This window comes from Pituophis catenifer, unplaced genomic scaffold (genome assembly GCF_029215685.1).
Source record: "Pituophis catenifer annectens isolate HBS135680 unplaced genomic scaffold, rPitCat1.0.hap2 SCAF_14, whole genome shotgun sequence".
Lineage (NCBI taxonomy): Eukaryota > Metazoa > Chordata > Lepidosauria > Squamata > Colubridae > Pituophis > Pituophis catenifer.
The window spans coordinates 7,922,332-7,940,714 of record NW_027256894.1 but is presented as its reverse complement, the minus strand read 5'-3'; the positions used below and the strand labels follow the sequence as shown (position 1 = coordinate 7,940,714).

The following is an 18,383-nucleotide window of genomic DNA, read 5'->3' as shown; positions in this document are numbered from 1 at the left end:
AGGAGACGGCGCGGCCTACTCCGACGATGGCTCAACCGCCGCCTCCTCCTCACTTCGCCTCGCGCTTTGCGGGGCCGCCGCAGGCCGCCGGCTTCCCGCCGCCCGCGCTACCTCCCCCGGGGCCTTTCCGGGGACCGCCGCCTCAGCCTTTTCCGAGGGGCCTCTACCCGCCGTTCCCAGGCGGAGGCCTCCCGCCTTTCCTGCCGCCGCCGCCGGCGCCTCCTCCTCCTCCTCCGCCTCAGTGGCCGCCGACCCTGCCAGAGAGGCCGCCGTTGCCATGGAGACCGGAGGGCCCGCCGCGGCCTACTCCTGAGGCCTCAGACGCGCCGGGCGACGAGGCCTGCGACCGCGACGAGGCCTGGCTCAGCCGCTTCGTCAGGCGACGACGACGACCGACCGCCGTCTCCGCGGCTCCGCCTCGGGAGCGGGGACTGACGGCGGACGAGGCGGCGCGGGCGGCGGCAGAGGCGCTGCAGGCGGTGGCGCGCGTGGCCGGGCTGTGCGCGACCTGGCGGCGGCGGGGCTATGAAGCGACGCCGGGAGAGACGGCCGAAGCCGAGGCCGGCTTGGAGGAGCTCCGCGCTGTGGTGAGGCCTCTACGCGAGCCCGGCGCCCTGAAGTTGCTGAGGGCCCGGCTGGATCGGGCCCGTCAGAAGAGGCTGAGGCGGCGGCAGCGGAGGCAAGAAGCCCGCGTCGCCCGGCAGGAGGAAGAAGCCCGGCGCGCCGAGCGCGAGGCCCTCATCGATCGCTGGAGGGCCCGGCGAGCCCAGGAGGTGGAGGACCGGCGCCTGGTGGGTCCGGGAATTCACGGGGGGAAAAGAAAAAAAACGAATAAGGCGCCCTCGGGTCATTGGGAGAAGAGAAATGGCTGCCCGGGCTTTGGGAAGCAGAGGGATCCCCATGCTCTGCTCCTTTTTGCTGCATGGATGGAACCTGGGTGGAAATGCAGGGAAAATACAGGTAGTCCTCGACTTACAGCGGCTCACTTAGTGACCGTTCAAACGGCAGGGAATGAAGAGACTTGCGACTTGCCACTGGGATTTTAAATTGGGAATGCCGATGATTTAATTTATTTTAGTTTTTTTCTTAACTTTTGTACTATATGTGTTTTAAGTTTGGCTGTCCACCGCCCTGAGTCCCCCCGGGGAGAAGGGCGGTATATAAGTTGAATTAATAAATAAATAAATAAATAAATTTGTCACACTTTACGACCGTTTGCAGCATTCCCCCCCCCCATGGTCACCCGATTTTACATTCATTCAGTCGCTTGACAGCTGACTCACATTTACGACTGTCGCGGCGTCCTCGGGGATGGGTGGGTGACTGGATCCCCTTTTTGCGACCTTCTGACAAGCAACGTCCATGGGGAAACCAGATTCTCTTTATAAACAGTTGTATTACTTAATTTAACAATTGCGGTGATCCGTTTAACAAATAGTCAGCAGGTGCCATCGCTGACTATTGGGGGTGAATCCCTGCCCCCCACAGAGAGGGCTCGCAATCTGGGTGTCCTCCTGGACGCACGGCTGTCTTTAGAAGAGCATATGACGGCCGTGGCCAGGGGGGCCTTTTATCAGGTTCGCCTGATCCGCCAGTTGCAGCCCTTTCTGGACCGGGATGCCTTGCGCACGGTCACTCATGCCCTTGTCACCTCCCGGCTGGACTATTGTAATGCTCTCTACATGGGGCTCCCCTTGAAGAGCACTCGGAGGCTCCAACTGGTCCAGAATGCGGCCGCGCGGGTGGTTATGGGCGCAACCCGCTGTGCCCGCGTGACACCCCTCCTGCGCGAGCTGCACTGGCTTCCGGTGGTCTTCCGGGTGCGATTCAAGGTGTTGGTTACCACCTTTAAAGCGCTCCATGGCACAGGACCCGGGTACCTTCAAGACCGTCTTCTGCCACCAATAGCCTCCCACCGACCAGTCCGTTCCCACAGAGAGGGTCTCCTCAGGGTGCCATCAGCCAAGTTATGTCGGCTGGCGACACCCAGGGGGAGGGCCTTCTCTGTGGGAGCCCCAGCCCTGTGGAATGAACTGCCCCCGGAAATGCGCAAGATCTCTGACCTCCGGGTGTTCCGCTGCGCTTTGAAGACCTTGTTGTTCCGCCAGGCAGGGCTGTCAATATAATAATTTTAAATTGGGGTATTTTAAATTTTAGAGTTTTTAAAGCAGCCAAATCTATTTAATTATTTTAATTTTTAATTATTGTTGTGTCTTGTGTTTTAAACTGGCTGTACACCGCCCTGAGTCCTTCGGGAGAAGGGCGGTATAGAAATAAAATTATTATTATTATTATTATTATTATTAAATGTGGGAAAGGAAGGAAGGTCGTAAAATGGGGCAAAGCCCACTTAACAAATGCCTCTCTCAGCTGCAGAAGCTCTGGGCTCAGTTGTGGTCATAAGTCGAGGACTACCTGTAGAGGCAGCCTACTCTGCCGCCATCACTTTGCTGAACACCTAGCTCCCACTGTCCTATATCTGAAGATATTAAAACCCTGTAGTAGGGCTGTTATTGCTATTATCCTTCTCCTCTTTCTCATCTATCCTACCACTTTCTCCTGTTGGCATCTTATGATTTATCGCTTGTTTGCATGTTATGATTTATTATTGTAACTAGGATTTATGATCTGTGACTTAACCACTTTGTTGTTTGTGGGTAGACTTGAGAGCTTACGCACCGGAGACAAATTCCTTGTGTGCCCAGTCACACTTGGCCAATAAAGAATAGTTTATTCTATTCCTATTCCTATTCTTATTCCTATTCCTATTCTTATTCTTCCTCAATGCAAGTTTATAGAGTAATGGATTTCACTGACAGCGAGGAACAAGACATGCACACACCCACTCACATATACACTCAACAGGAAATATTTATAATTTTACAATAAAGCTTATGAATAGAATAGAATAGAATAGAATAGAATAGAATAGAATAGAATAGAATAGAATAGAATAGAATAGAATAGAATAGAATAGAATAGAATAGAATTCTTTATTGGCCAAGTGTGATTGGACACACAAGGAATTTGTCTTGGTGCATATGCTCTCAGTGTACATAAAAAGACAAGATACATTTGTCAAGAATCAGAGGGCACAACACTTAATGATAGTCATAGGGAAACAGTCAATATAAATCTTAAGGATACCAGCAACAAGGTTACAGTCATATAGTCATAAGTGGGAGGAGATGGGTAATGGGAACGATGAGAAGATTTATAGTAGGCAGATTTAGTAACTAGTTTGACAGTGTTGAGGGAATTATTTGTTTAGCAGAGTGATGGCGTTTCGGAAAAAACTGTCCTTGTGTCTAGTTGTTCTGGTGTGGAGTGCTCTATAGCTTCATTTTGAGGGGAGGAGTTGAAACAGTTTATGTCCAGGATGCGAGGGGTCTGTAGGTATTTTCACAGCCCTCTTTTTGACTCGTGCAGTATACAGGTCCTCCATGGAAGGCAGGTTGGTAGTAATTGTTTTTTCTGCAGTTCTAATTATTCTCTGAAGTCTGTGTCTGTCTTGTTGGGTTGCAGAGCCAAACCAGACAGTTATAGAGCTGCAGATGACATTGAAGTCTTGCTAATACAAACCTCTATGGTTTTGCCATGGCAATAGGAGTAAAAAAAAAGTTTTACAGGTAGTCCTCGATTTATTCATTTAGTGACCATTCGAAGTTACAGCAGCACTGAGAAGAGTGACTTATGACTGTTTTTCATACTTAGGACTAGGGCTAAAGAAGCTTCTTGGATGAGAAGTGAAGCATCTTCAAAGAAAAACAAGAAAGTCCAGTTGCCTCTTGAAAAAGCACCTTTGGGACATACTTAGGACAGTTGCAGCATCCCCATGGCCATGCAATCAAAATTCAGAAGCTTGGCAAGTGGCATGTATTTATGACGGTCGCAGTGTCCTGAAGTCACATGATCGCCTTTTGCGACCTTTTGCCAAGCAAAATCAATGGGGAAGCCAGATTAAGTTAACAACCTTGCTACTAACAATAACTAGTGATTCACTCAAGAATTCGGGCAAGAAAGGTTGTAAAATGAGGGAAAACTCATTTAACAACTGTCTTGCTTAGCAACAGAAATTTTGGGCTCAATTGTCGTAAGTCAAGGACTCCCTGTATTTACTTATTTTGCAAGTTATAAGTATGACTGACAGTAGAAAGAAACTAAACAACGGGGGGGGAGGATTATTTCTGTGCCATTGCGCTTTACTTTGGGGATGAAGGCAGTATGTCTCAGAGAGAGAATGTCATTTGTTCATTTTTTTGCTCATATTAGCTTGAACTGCCCAAGGGGTGCCTTTCATATGGTGTTGCTGAGCAAAAAAAGTTTTCAACAAAGATCTCTCTCTCCTTGCGCCTAACAAACCCACTTTTACCTACTGTTTGCAAGGTTGTTGTGTGACTTCCTATTCTGTTTTCTAATTGATATTCTTTTAATTTAGGAACAAGAACTTAAAGCTGCCGCCGATAGTGTGTTATCAGAAGTGAGAAAAAAGCAAGCAGACACAAAGCGGATGGCAGAAATTCTGCGTGGCTTAGAAAAGCTTAGGAAACTAAGAAAAGAAGCAGCAGGAAGAAAAGGTAAATTCCTGGACTTTTTTTAATCATTCATAATTGTGACTGTGTGTGTGTTTTACTTTGTGTTTACTCCTTTTGGTGTACAGTACTCTGTATGGTTGGGAAACTTTGTGCGAAAATCCTAACATTACTGCCAGTGGATCTCACACTGCTTTTTCTGATTTTCTTGTTAAAATCTGCTTTAGATATTAATGTTCATTATAAACTTAGAAGACTTGCATAGTGAACCAATCCAATCTTGGAGCATAGAGGGTAAGAGACATGCAATAGTCCTTGACTTACAACCACAATTGGGACAGGAATTTTGGTTGCTAATCAGTATAGTCAGTAAGAAAGTCGTCATGTGACCAGACCTAATTTTGTTACCCCCTTTTTTTTTACTGCAGTTGTTAAATGAATCACTGCACTTGGTAATTGAATCTGGTTTCCCACATTGACTTTGCTTGTCAGGTAGGTTCCACATTGTATTCATGTAGCTGCAGGATGCTTCAACCATTGTAAATGTCATCTGATTGCCAAGTGCTCAAATTGCAAGCACATGACCACAGAGATGGTGTTACAGTTCCAAGTTTGAGGATGGGTTATGAACTAAGTTTTTCATTGCCATTGTAACTCCAAACCACTGTTAAACAAGTAATCACAATTCGAGGATAGCCTGTTTAGTTATTCTGCTGGAAATAATTGAGAAACAGAAGAGGTAGGAAAAAAATCCTAGAGATCACATTAATTTTTTTCTAAGGCATTGATTTAAATCAAACCCAGAAATCTAGGCGAGAAAATATGTTATTGAACTAAAACCTACTGTAAATGAGAAAAAGGGCCCATAATAGCAATAGCACTTATTTACTGCTTCACAGTGTTTTTACAGCGTGCTTTAAGCAGTTTACAGAGTCAGCATCTTGCGATCAACAATCCAAGTCCTCATTTTACCCACCTAGGAAGGACGGAAGGCTGAGTCAACCTTCAGCCGATCAGGATCGAACTGCTGGCAGTCAGGAGAATTAGCCTGCAATACTGCATTCTAACCACTATGCCATCACAGCTCTTATAAACTATATAAATGTCCTTCTTAGAAAGAATTGGGTTTTGTTTTGTTTTTCTTTTTTTCATGCTGAGGCCTAGGTTCTTCGACCGAACGTTTGATGGGATTTTAGCTTTGGAAAGTTGAGAACCACTGGCAAAATGAGCTGTGGGATTCTTCTGAAACAAAAAAAGAAAGAAAACAGCAGTAAACACTTGTGTGTGTTCGGTGCAGGTGTTTGTCCGCCGCCAGCTGCAGATGAAGCCTTTGAAAGTGAAGTTCAGAATTTAAAAGCATCAATTAAAAAACGCACAGAACTCTACGAAGCTGAAGAACGAGCTCTCCGAGTCATGCTGGAAGGAGAGCAGGAAGAAGAAAGGAAACGAGAAATGGAGAAGAAGCTGAAGAAGGAAAGGGAAAAACTCCTACAGCAGAAGCGTGACATGGACTCCAAACTGTTTGGGGATCCAGGTAACGTTCAGAATGCTGATGCTCATTGTTTGGGAGAAGCTGATTTACCCTTGAAATCCAGGAATGTTCTGCTTCATTTATGTAGCGACTTTGGGGTGGGAATAGTTACATTAAAAGTGTTTATTTTTATTTCAGTTGCAAACAAATGAAAAGTAACTGTTTCACAAAATGTTTATTTATGTAGTTCTTCTATGTCAACATAAGAACTGACTTATTGGATTTAAAACAAAGTTTCATCTTAAAAAAAACAACAACCTAGGAGATCTATTCTTACAATTAAGGGAGGCTTTTATTTCTGTGACTGTAAAGATTTTCTTATTTATATTTTTAGAAGAATTTCCATTTACCCACATCTTGGAGCCATTCACACAATACTATTTGCAAGCTGAATATTCCTTGCCAGCTCTCCTCCAGATCAGGTAAGAGTCATTCGTTAGTAAATAAAACAAATTGAGGTGTTGGTGTACGTTGTTTTGCATAAAAACCTGGGAATTCTCAGCTGTCTTGGCTGTCTTGAATTCAGGCTGCCACATGAATTCCTTTTTAATCCATTTGTTACAGATGTTAATGTTCAGTTGCAACTGTTGAGTCTGCACAACTCAGGTTGTATAACTGTCAGTAGTTGTGTAAAGCATGTTTTATTGTCCTATAAACTTTTGCAACAAAGTTGTCGGTTGGGGAAGCTGTAATGAGAAACAGTAAAAGAATGATTTATAGTCCTGTTTAATAAAACCTGTTGAGGTTTTAACTAGACCCAGGAACTGGAATGGAGGGAAAAGACAATTTTTATGTGTCTTCCTTCCCATCTAATTTCCTTGTGTGCTTTCTTTATTTCCTTTTATATTAGGAGAGATCATTTGTTTTTGTGATAGATAAGCATTGTTCTAATGAAAGATGTAAAACCTGTCTCCAGCATCATTCAGCCCCTCTGGCCATAGTAGAACCAGTATTGGTATCCATCACAGACTATAAACTTGAGATTTTGATTCAGCCCACCACTGAGACTCAGCAGGTCACTCAAAAAACAGTGTTGCTTTTATACCCTATACTGAACTGAATCATTTATAAACCTAAGGGCTGCATTTGCACAACATGCTAAGTTTGACTAGTACTTTAAGACTTGTTATACAAAGCCAGCCATTTAATTTATTGTGCAAATCCACAAAATAAGTTAATTCAGTAAACCTATTGTGTTAATGCATCCTATCTCTTAAATTAATCTACCTCACAAGGTAATTGTGAGGATAAAATTGGAGTGGATCTAATCTGTACCATTGGATGCTCTTGAAAGAAAGATGGGACATAAATAGAACAGCTTTTTTAATGGTCCCTTGAGTAGCCACCATTCATTCAAATTGTCTGTAACCATGTCCCTACAATATTTTGTACCTATTAGTCAACTCCATATTCAGCTGCAGTTGTCTGAGTACATGCTTTGGGTGAAATAATTCAGACAAGGAATAGATACAGTGCTCAGTGTGTTGTCTAACTTTTTCCCTTAAAGGCATGAATGGGATCAATACTTGGTGCCTGCAGGTCACCCAGAAGGAGATTTCATTCCACCAGGATGGGTCCTTCCAAGTCCTCCCTCCAGTGATACCTGGGCCACTGCTGTCAGGTGATGACTTTGAAGCACCATTGAAGACAAGACATGGCGTGATTTGCCAGTTTGGAAAGGCTGCCATAATAATGTGTGATTGACAACTCACATTAGAAGAGTTCTTTGAGTTTAAAATACGTTATAGGTGGCTAAAGGATGTCAGAAAATATTGATTGAGAAGACAAGCGTTGTCCTTAAAGATGCTGTTAAAAGTATAGCATTGATACTTATTGTAGTGCTTGTAAGTCCTCTCTAGCATCTGGTTATACTTAAATATCAAAGGATTTTGATCATGAAAGAAGTGTCAATGAATCACTGCTGTGCATGTATTGGAGTTTGTGGGATAGATCCATACTTTAAAACAACTTTCCTTGGAAATTTATCTGAGTTTACCTTAAATGGGATGTAAGTCCTACAAAATCAAAAGTGTAATCCCAGCGATAGAAAAATAAGTACGCCATGGATCTGCCGGGTGACATTGGCTAATAGAGGCCAGATATAAAACTCAGCTTATCTATGGAGCTTATATAGTTCAGAGACCATGCAATCAATGCATCAGCTAAACATTATTCTATGTGTTCTTAATGTAAAGTAAACTCTGGGAAGCCAGAAGTTATTGCCCAAGGCAACATCAAAGATAATTTCTTTGGAACAGTATCCAGATGTTTAAATTCAAGCTATTTTCCAAAACACCTCTGTAGTTATCTTGGCCTTACATGGCAGGAGTTAAGTGAATTGACAGATGTGGCTGATAGTCATTTCCTTTGAAGTTTGAGTTACAGTACTGCTTTTAAAAACTATGGCGCTAAATTGGAGTTGTATGGAGTGAATTAACTAGCTTTTTTCCATGTTGCCATAAAAAGTGCCTTTCATTTATACACACATATGTGATTCACACACTTAGAGAAGCATTTGTTTTATTTTGTTTTTCTCTTAAACTAGGATAATAGAATAGGGATATAAGCTAACGGGGTTTTGCCTCTTCATATTTTCATTATAACATCAAAGCGTGGTTTGGTGTTCAAGAAAGGAGTCTTGAATTTACGTGCTCTCCTCCCCTTTCTGTGTTTTAATAAATGACCTCTTGCCAGCGTAGCTTACAACCCTAGCTGAAGAGCACATTTCCAGTTTAAATAAATGACAAACTCTGCAGAAACAAAATTCATTCCTTGAAGGGAAAGAATGTAAAGAGGAAGATAGAGATTTTGTTACCTGTGAATTACCAGCTGCTCAGGAACTCTGTGTGCTCGTACAGATTTCCTATAAAAAGTTCTTGAGAACAGTACTCATTCTGCATGAATTCTGTGATTCATAAATTGCAAAAAACTAGAAATTACTATTGTTGACCAAAAGAAATGTATTCATACCAAACCTTGCTACATTTCTCCACTGCTCAGCGAATACCGTTTTGATACTCAGTTATTTTACATTCACTTGCTCCTTCAGATCTGTTTACTTCTGAAACAAAAGTTCTAAGTATTTAATACCACTATTTACACTGGAAAGACTGAATGTTCTCTAATCTCATACTTTTTCCTGCATTTCTTTAAGAAAAAGTTACTATTATTTTAACACATTTTATTTGCATAGTTACTCCCACAAACCCTGTTAAGTCATCTTTTTCTCAGATCTCAGAAAAATTGAAACCCCAGGCACAACTGTTAATGGCATAAAAGAGCAAGTTGTACCCAAATTGCTAGTACAAACCATAGCTTTTGTCTGGTACATACATGTGTGCAATAAATAGACTTGTTAAACGTTTGTTGGAAGATAATTGTCAAATCATCTGCAAAGCTTGCTTTATTGTCTTGTAAAGTTTGCGACAAAGTCTTGAGGATGCTGTAATGGGAAACTGTAAATTGTCGGAGTGACTTATAGCCCTGTGTAATAAAAGTATGTTGCCTTTTGTTTCTACTTAATAAATTATTAGCATTTCAACGCTTGTATCTGGCATTTATTTTGCTTCCTTTGTGGCACAGAACCTCCTTAAGCAAAAAGCCCAAGATGCAGCAGTGGCCACTGTGGGAAACAAAATTGTTGCACATTTTTCTTCATAATATCATTGAAAATACAGACCACCCACCAAAAGCATCTTCTCGCTTCCAGACGTTTTCAGCTGAGACAGTCGTGATTATATGTTTTCACAGGGCACAGTGACCTATATATGGATTTTAGAGCTGATTAGGCTGCTTACCCCATTGGAAAACCTGACGACAAACGCTTATTCAACCAGCTCTAATCATTAGGCTTGGCCAGGGCTCCCTCTGCAACAGCAGAGGTGACTGCCAGCAAGACGTCTTCCACTGGCAAGTGCCTTTCTAATTCCTTGCTAAGGTGAGTTTACCTAAGAAATAAATGTATGTAACCTGGAGAGTTGAGTGTTAAGCTGAAGAAATAGTTAAGAGGTTCATAGGTGGGTTTCTTGTTTACAGACAGAGATATAAATCTAACATTTCTTTAAAGAATATTTTTTTTAGCTCAGGGATTCCAGTCCTTACAAAAGAATTTAATGTACTTCTTTTTTTATCAATAGTTCATGTACTGAGCACTAGGATCCTTAGTAATTCCTTTCTCCATTTAATAGATTTCTTTCTAATTTTTTTTGCTTGTATGTTCCTTGTTTTTTTAAAAAATATTAATATTTTTTTAATTAAAAATAACTAGCTGTGATAACACTTAAAGTTGGCATTTTAAATTGCAACCAGAGATAAATATCTCATGCCTAATATTCCAGTTGTGATCAATTCTGGGATCATAAACTTTCTAGACAGTACTGGTACTAGACAGTTCATGAACTCTATTATCTTTTTCCATCTAGGAGTTGCTAATTCAGATTTTTATCTTATATCCTTAATTCAAACTGGCAGAACAAAAGGGCCGTCATCATTTTAATTGGCACTTTTACATTACCCATATTCAGCTGTTAAAATTACTTTGGGGCAGCTTTTTCTTAACTTGATGGCTTCCGCATCGCTCTTGTTAGGTGTTATGGGAACTGTAGTGCTGAATTGGGAGGAAATATGATGAATTCTGTTCCATGTTGCTTTACAGATCAGAGCTGAAAATACTAGTTGTTAAATGTTTTACAAAGGAAAGTTGTGAGTTGTAAAACAATTACAATATTTAATAGATACCTGGAAACAGATTTCTGGAAATTGACAGTTTGGTTTCATTGCCTTGAATCTTCTGTAACTTCCACCTGAAGTCATTAATTATCTTAACTGATTTTAATGCCTAAAAGGTTCCTTAAGATGACTGTCGATTAACTCAAGACAGATCTTGCGCACCATGTGCATCTGAATTAGATCAATATATGGAGTTCTCTGGATTTAAGAACAGGTTTCCTTGTCTTAGTTTCTCTTTGTGTTGCAGAAATGACTGCAGAGTGTGGCACATTAGTGTCTCTACTCTGAAATGGTATGCCAGGAGCCTAGAATTTGAGAATGTCTAATCTTGGCTTGTTAACAAATACAGATAACTTGCAGATGGGAAGGAGCTTGTACACAACTTCCTTTTCCAACTTTTACACAAACCAAATCGAGAAGGCAGAAACGTTAAGTAATAGATGATCTGGAATACAGTTGTGCTTGTACTTTCAGTTCCATATTTCTGATGGGAAGCAGACCCCGATACCATAAAATATGTATTTTTTTAATTTTGCGTCTTTATTGAAATTTACAATTAAACTCCTGGCGAAAGCAAGCAGATTGATGGTGGCTGTCCTCCCTTAGCTGACTCTAAGACAGGGCAAAATAAGAACGTGATTCATCACTTCCTGCTTAGTTTGTTCAGTCCCTCACCTTCCCATGACACTCGGGCTTAATAAGCCTTTTGTGTTAGAGCAACACATGGCTAATGTTCTGGGAATGCAACAGTGCCACATACGGAACGAGTTAACAAAAATATACGTGCAGCACATGGTAGCTGGCTACGGTGCCCCTGGCTTTTACGTTAGCACTAAGTGATTTAATCTCTGCATTAGGCATCTGGCAGTAAGTCCTTCGAAATACCCCGTAGCAATTAAACAGGGTCTTAAAAAGTCCTGAGAACACCTTTTGGTTTCTTTTTTATTAGAATAACATAAGTCGGGGACGTAATGAGCTACTTGGAAGATGTACCGTTCAGAGTGACCGTAAGCTTTGTGGACGATCCTGTGGGAGATGCCAACTTAGCCGACCAGCCGGAGATTGAGCTGCCCGAGTGTGCAGAGGTCTTAACATGCACAATGGTAAACAGATTAATTGCTGTAATACCTTTCAATTACTACACTGATGGGCCATTCACCCTCTTCCTACACCCGAGCAACAAATATTCGCCATTATTACAAACAAATATTTTTTTCCTATACTAACTAGAAGTGGAAATCTCAGTGGGTGTCTGGATTCTCGCTGTAATTTGCAGAACAAGCTTGAATCACAGTTTGTGGGGTTGAAAAAGCTAGTTGGTGTTGGCTTGCCTTAAAATCAAGAAAAGAGAACTGAATTACCAGAGGGGGAATTGGACACGAATCTGTGCAAAAATATATTATTCACTTAGCAGAAATATTGTATTTCAGCTAATCCTAAAAATGCAATTGCTAGATCACTATCAACGCAGTACGTTTTTCTTGTTTTTTCTCTATTGTACATGCAAGTCCATCTGCAAAGGATTAACTGTCTCCTGAGCCTTTTTGAAGTGTATTTCCATAACAATCCCCATAGCAGTTTCAAAATAAAATGCCTTTATATCTATTTGTCTCTCTCGTCATCCATCCACCCATCCTAGCTTACAGTTATTCTCAAAAGATTTCTGACACAGTACAAGTAAACCTCGACTTATGACCATAATTGAGCCCAAAATTCCTGTTGCTAAGGAAGACAGTTGTTCAGTGACTTTTGCCCCATTTTACGACATTTCTTGCCGCAGTTGTTAAGTGAATCACCACAGTTGTTAGCTTAATAACATGGTTGTTAAGTGAAGCTGGCTTCCCCATTGACTTTGCTTGTCAGAAGGTTGCAAAAGGGGATCACTGACCCCAGGACACCGCAACTATCATAAATATGAGCCAGTTGCCAAGCCTCCAAATTTTGATCACAAAACCATGGATTGTAAGTGTGAAAGTAATCATAAGTCACTTTTTTCAGTGCAGCTGTTAGTTTGAACAGTCACTAAATGATTGTTGTAAATTGAGGGCTACCTTTAGCAATAGCACTTAGCACGTAGACTTATATATCACTTCCTAGTGTTTTACAGCCCTCTCTAAGTGGTTTACAGAGTCAGCATCTAGCCTCCAAGAATTTGGGTCCTCATTTTACCAACTTTGGAAGGATGGAAGGCTGAGTCAACCTTGAACCGGTCAGAATCGAACTGCTGGCTGTCGGCAGAGTTAGCCTGCATTACTGCATCCTAACCACTGCGCCACTATGGCTCCTATATAGAGGCAATCTTCAGTAACTTAGAATTTCGGGCTTGGACATTTCAATATTTTTCTTTCTCCTATTGTGTTGTGCAGGGGTGAAATGCTCCTGGTTCGGACCGGATCGCCTGATCCGGTAGCAATGGCGGCGGGTGATTCAGAGAACCGGTAGCAAAATCCCTGCCCACCCCCATGCCCAGCTGAGCCGCGTGATCATCAGAGGCTTTTCTTTTTTTTTTACTTTTAAAAGCATTTTTTCTAAAACCTCGGCCGAAGAAGTTGTAGAAAAAATGCTTTTAAAAGTTTTTTTAAAAAAAGTATCTGATGATCGCGCAGCTCAGCTGGGATCATCAGAGCCTTTTAAAAGCATTTTTTTCTACAATCTCTTGGGCCAAAGAGGTTGTAGAAAAAATGCTTTTAAACGTTAAAAAAAAAAAAGTTGGCAACGCCCACCCAGTCACATTACCCCCCACCAAACCATGCCCACAGAACCGGTAGTAACAAATTTTACATTTCACCACTGGTGTTGTGTCTTCAGGGCATTCCCACCAGCAGAGAGCATCATTGCATTTTTGGACTTCTTCAGAAATCATCTAAACAGCCTTTTTTGCTGCTATACGGCAGCGTACATTTTCAGAACGCCTCTCCTTATTGTCACTTTGTGTGTGCATTTGCTTATGTTTCTCAGGCTTCCTATTTAAAACACTCAAATCTATAGATGCCCAAACTAGGGAAAGAACTGGCGTTTTGGGTGGCCCAATCTATTTTGTGTGTTGAACTACGCAGGTGAATTTGCAGCTGGAAAATATTTATTTATCTTCAAAGCCCCAACCCAAAGAAATTAATCATCAGTTCAAGTTAAAAATCGACGTTGAAAGTATCGAGTGGGACTTTATTTGAAGGCAGAATTGAAACATTTGGGATTTGCTTCTCTATAATAAACTGCAGTCAGATGAGCAAAATTTGACTAAACAGTACAAAGAAGAAACTACAGTGGTTAAAGTTCAGTGATAACAGCTGGAACCCTTATTAATCTTAATTTACCGTACAAAACTTTCCTGAAGAAAAAGCCACCTTCTTTTTTGAAAGAAGGTTGAGTAAAGTTGGAAGGGGGGAAAATTACGTAGCTGCATTAATATTCAAATTCTGGGAGCTTGGCAACGATGGGGGGAAAACTGACAGGTTTCTAAATGAAGCAGATTTATTTATTATCATAAAAATGCAGTGTCAGTATGATGATTTGATCCTGTGTTAGTGTTTTGGTTTTTCATATCTACAGTATTGGTTTTCCGTTAACAGAATTTAATTTAGTCCACCTTAAATTAGGTTATGATTTGTTTATAATCATTTGCTTTAAGTTTGTCTTAGGTGGGACATACCCTACAGTTCAACATTCATTTAATTCATTTGATTCCTACCTACTTAAGACATATACATACAGAAAGAATCATTTTCAGATTGATTTTAGATATCTCCTCTACACTGAAGTAGTGAATTATTAGTTTTTGTTTGCTCCACTATTGATTAATTGCATTATTTTACTGTTTTTTTATTTTTAATGTTTTTAGAAAGTTTTAATATTTTCAGTAACATTCTAATCTGCCAAAAGAATTTAAGATATTGGATGAATTAGAACCATCATCATCTAAAGGCTCGACTTACAACAATTCATTTACTGTAAATTCAGATTTACAACAGTGTGTAACTTATGACCGTTTTTCGCACGAGCGACCCTTGCAAGATCCCCATGGCCACATGATCAAACTTCAGATGCTTGGCAACCGACTCTGATATTTATGACAGCTGCAGTAGCCCAGGATCATGTGATCCTTTTTTGTGACCTTCTGGCAAGCAAAATCCATGGGGAAGCCAGAGTCATTTAACAACCGTGTTACTAATCAACTGCAGTGATTCACTTAACAACTGTGGCAAGAAAGATTGGGGGCAAAATTCACTTAACAAATGTCTCACTAAGAAACATAAATTTTGGGCTCAATTATGGTCGTACATCGAGGATTACCTGTATTTGTAAGCAGGGGTGGGATACTACCGGTTCGGACCAGTTCTGGCGAACCGGTAGCTCCGACGATCAGCTGGGAGCGAACGGGTTCCCCCCGATGATCAGATGGGCCAGTGGTGAAATGTAAAATTTGTTACTACCGGTTTTGTGTGTGTGGCTTGGGGGGGGGGATTAATGTGAGTGGGCATGGCCAACTTTTTTTTAAAAAAAAAAACCTTTAAATCCATTTTTTCTACAACCTCTTCGGCTGAAGATATTGTTAAAAAATGCTTTTAAAAGCCTCTGACGATCAGGCAACTCAGCTGGGATCGTCAGAGCCTTTTAAAAGCATTTTTTCTACAGCCTCTTTGGCCGAAGAGGTTGCAGAAAAAATGCTTTTAAAAGCCTCTGACGATCCTAGCTGAGCTGCACGATCATCAAAGGCTTTTTTTTTTTTTTTTACTTTTAAAAGCATTTTTTCGGCTGAAGAGGTTGTAGAAAAAATGCTGTTAAATTTTTTTAAAAAGCCTCTGATGATCGCGTGGCTCAGCTGGGCATGGGCGGGGAGGGCAGGGATTTTTGCTACCGGTTCTCCGAACCACCCGCCACCATCGCTACCAGATCAGGCGATCCAGTCCGAACTGGAAGAATTTCACCCCTGAGATGGGCCTGCCCACCCACGCTGTTTTCCTACCTTTATCTTCTCAGCTGATTCACACGGCAGAGCAGATTGCTGCGCCTCAGCTTTGTTTTTCCTCCGAAGAAATGCAGAAGTGAAGATTTCTTCAAACTGTACATGTGTGTGCGGTGCGTGTCAGACTTGCACGCGAAGCGCGCAATCACTGAACCGGTTGATAGTAGAATTTAAGGTACATTTTGGACTCAGCCAAAATGGTTCCTTTAAGGTGTTTTCTTTTTCCTTTTATTATCAAAGTCATATTTTCAAAATGACCCCAATGGGTTTGATGGACATAGGATAGTTTAGGATTTGGCTCAAGGAAAGAGAAGCTCCAGACGTTGTGACATTGGATATCGGAATGACATCATATATTCTGTCTCATCTTCTCTACGTGCTTAGCTTGGCTGGGAAGATGCTAACATTTCATCTTCTTGCCTTTCAACAGCATGATTTTTCACTCGAGAAAAAGGTCCTTTACTGGATCGACTCGGCCTCACGGCAAGAGATTCCCTGGTTTAACGTGACCGCCAATACGTACCCCACGGCCCCTCCTTGTTGGCTTCTGTTGGTGGACACTAAAGAAAACGTGGCTGGAAGCCACAAGGCAACCAATTGCAAAACCAACGAAAGAACACGTGTCCGAAGCTGTCTGAATCTGGGCACCAGGTTTGAGAGGCGCCACTTCCCTGGCAGCAGAGAGAAGACGATGAAAAGCGAGGATTTAGACCAGGGTCCTGAGGAACAGGAAGGTTCAGACGGCAAGGAGTCTTCCTCAGCCACCTCTGAAGAACCTGACAGTGAAGAGCCTTTAGCGCCAATGCCCGGCGTTCTACCTCAGCTTTTTGATCTTCCCCAAAACAGGCCAAAGACTTCCCCAGGGCATCTAACTGCCGCGTCGGAAAGCAGCTGCTCGAGGTCCCTTTTGGGCAAGCAGAGGCAATCCACACATTTTTTAAACAATGTGAAGAACGAGTTGGAAGGTGCCAAGAAGAAGCTGTTGGCCATCATGCATCCCTTAAACCGAACGTCCACGGACTCTGCCTTGGTTTCGAACGCTTTCTCTCTCCACCAGCACTCCAGAAGCAGCAGGAAGTTCCGATTCGGAGCCGGTTCCCCTCCTCGCTTAGCACAAACTTTAATCCCATCCCCACCACCTACTTCCTGTGGTAAGCCAAGTCGGCTTCATTCCGCAGGGCTTGTCCGTCCCATCCAACACCATAAACCTACCGTGGCAGTAAGTAACAATCTTTCTTTTCTTTTCTTCCCCCGCTTCTTCCTGAGTCATGGTGTTATACAATCACAGGATCTGGGAGCCAAACATCAGAACCTGGAAGGTCTTCTAGTGCAACCCCCTGCTCAAACAGGAGAACCTGTACCAGGGATGGCTAAACTTTTTGCTGTCGCGTGCCAAAAGTGGGGGGAGCATGGGGGTCACGCGCATCTGCCCACACCCATAATGCAATTCCCCCCGAGTGCCCTGCCCCACGTGCATGCATGCACCACCTCCCCACTCCCCCTCGCGCATACATGCGTGACCCAGGGGTGGGTTCTAAATTTTTTTACTACCGGTTCTGTGGGTGTGGCTTATTTTGTGGGTGTGGCTTGATGGTCATGTGACAATTCTTTAGGATTTAGCAGAGGTACTGGTCTACCAGGCTTTTAACTGCTTGCAGAGCTGTACCGGTCTACCCATTTATTTTTGCCGGCACTGATCTACTCATGTATTTTTGCAGACACCGGTCTACTCATTTGTTTTCTTTTAACACTGATCAGCTGTAGGGCGGCCCTTTGAAGCCCCAGGGCAAGAGTTTAAACAGTTTTTTTCCCTCTAGCCATCAGCTGGGACTCAGGAGGCAGCAATAGATTGGGGGCCTGGCAGGCCTCTCTGAAGTCTCCTGGGACCAAAAACTGCTCCGCTTCCCCCCATGCTCCCCCACCCCCCGCGCATGCACAAGTGCCCCCCCCACACATGTGTCAAGCCCCCACGACAGAGACCCGAAAATCAGCTGGCCACCGGGAGACTTGCACACATGGGCGGTGGAGCTGAGCTGGTCGATGGCTCGCGTGTCAGCAGAGAGGGCTCCACGTGCCACCTGTGGCATCCGTGCCATAGGTTCGCCATCACAGACCTATACCATTTCAGACAAGCAACTGTCCAGTCTCTTTTTAAAAACCTTCAGTGATGGAGCTCCCATGATTTCTGAAGGCAAGCTGCTCCACTGGTTAATTGTCCTCACTGTTAGGAAGTTTCTCCTTAATTCCAGGTTGCTTCTCTCCTTGATTAGTTTCCGACCATTGCTTCTTGTCCTGCCCTCAGATGTTTTGGAGAATAAGTTGATTCCCCCCCCCCCCCGCCCGTCTTTTTGGCAACCTCTCAAATATTGGAATACTGCTATCATGTTGCCCCTAATTCTTCTTTTCTCTAGACTAGCCAAACCCAAATGCATGAACGTTTCAAAATAATGCTTTAAAGACGATGTGAGAGAAATGTATATTGCATTCTGGATTAGATCCAGTGTTCATAAACGCCGTGTGCATGAATGAGCCAGCTCATAATTCAGATACTAGGTTGAGACTGTGGCTAAATCAGCCTGATTCAGCATCGCTCCTGTTGTGCAAAGACATGGTTAACTAGAATCAAAAC

General features: G+C 42.6%; 1 protein-coding gene across 3 annotated transcripts in view; it reads left to right on the top strand.

Annotated features, from left to right (window-relative positions):
- The window catches only part of PDCD7 (programmed cell death 7), a 35,432-nt gene continuing 17,049 nt past the window's right edge, over nucleotides 1-18,383 (top strand). The window contains exons 1-6 of one of the 3 annotated variants that reach the window (XM_070953641.1): nucleotides 1-791; nucleotides 4,439-4,577; nucleotides 5,830-6,066; nucleotides 6,398-6,485; nucleotides 7,571-7,684; nucleotides 9,814-9,968. In XM_070953641.1, the coding sequence (XP_070809742.1) occupies nucleotides 27-791; nucleotides 4,439-4,577; nucleotides 5,830-6,066; nucleotides 6,398-6,485; nucleotides 7,571-7,684; nucleotides 9,814-9,823 (1,353 nt within the window). In that variant the 5' untranslated portion in view covers nucleotides 1-26 and the 3' untranslated portion in view covers nucleotides 9,824-9,968. Of the gene's footprint in view, nucleotides 792-4,438; nucleotides 4,578-5,829; nucleotides 6,067-6,397; nucleotides 6,486-7,570; nucleotides 7,758-9,813; nucleotides 10,001-11,740; nucleotides 11,895-16,184; nucleotides 16,974-18,383 lie in introns of those variants that run through there. The other 2 variants (XR_011601043.1, XM_070953640.1) reach the window with 2 other exon arrangements.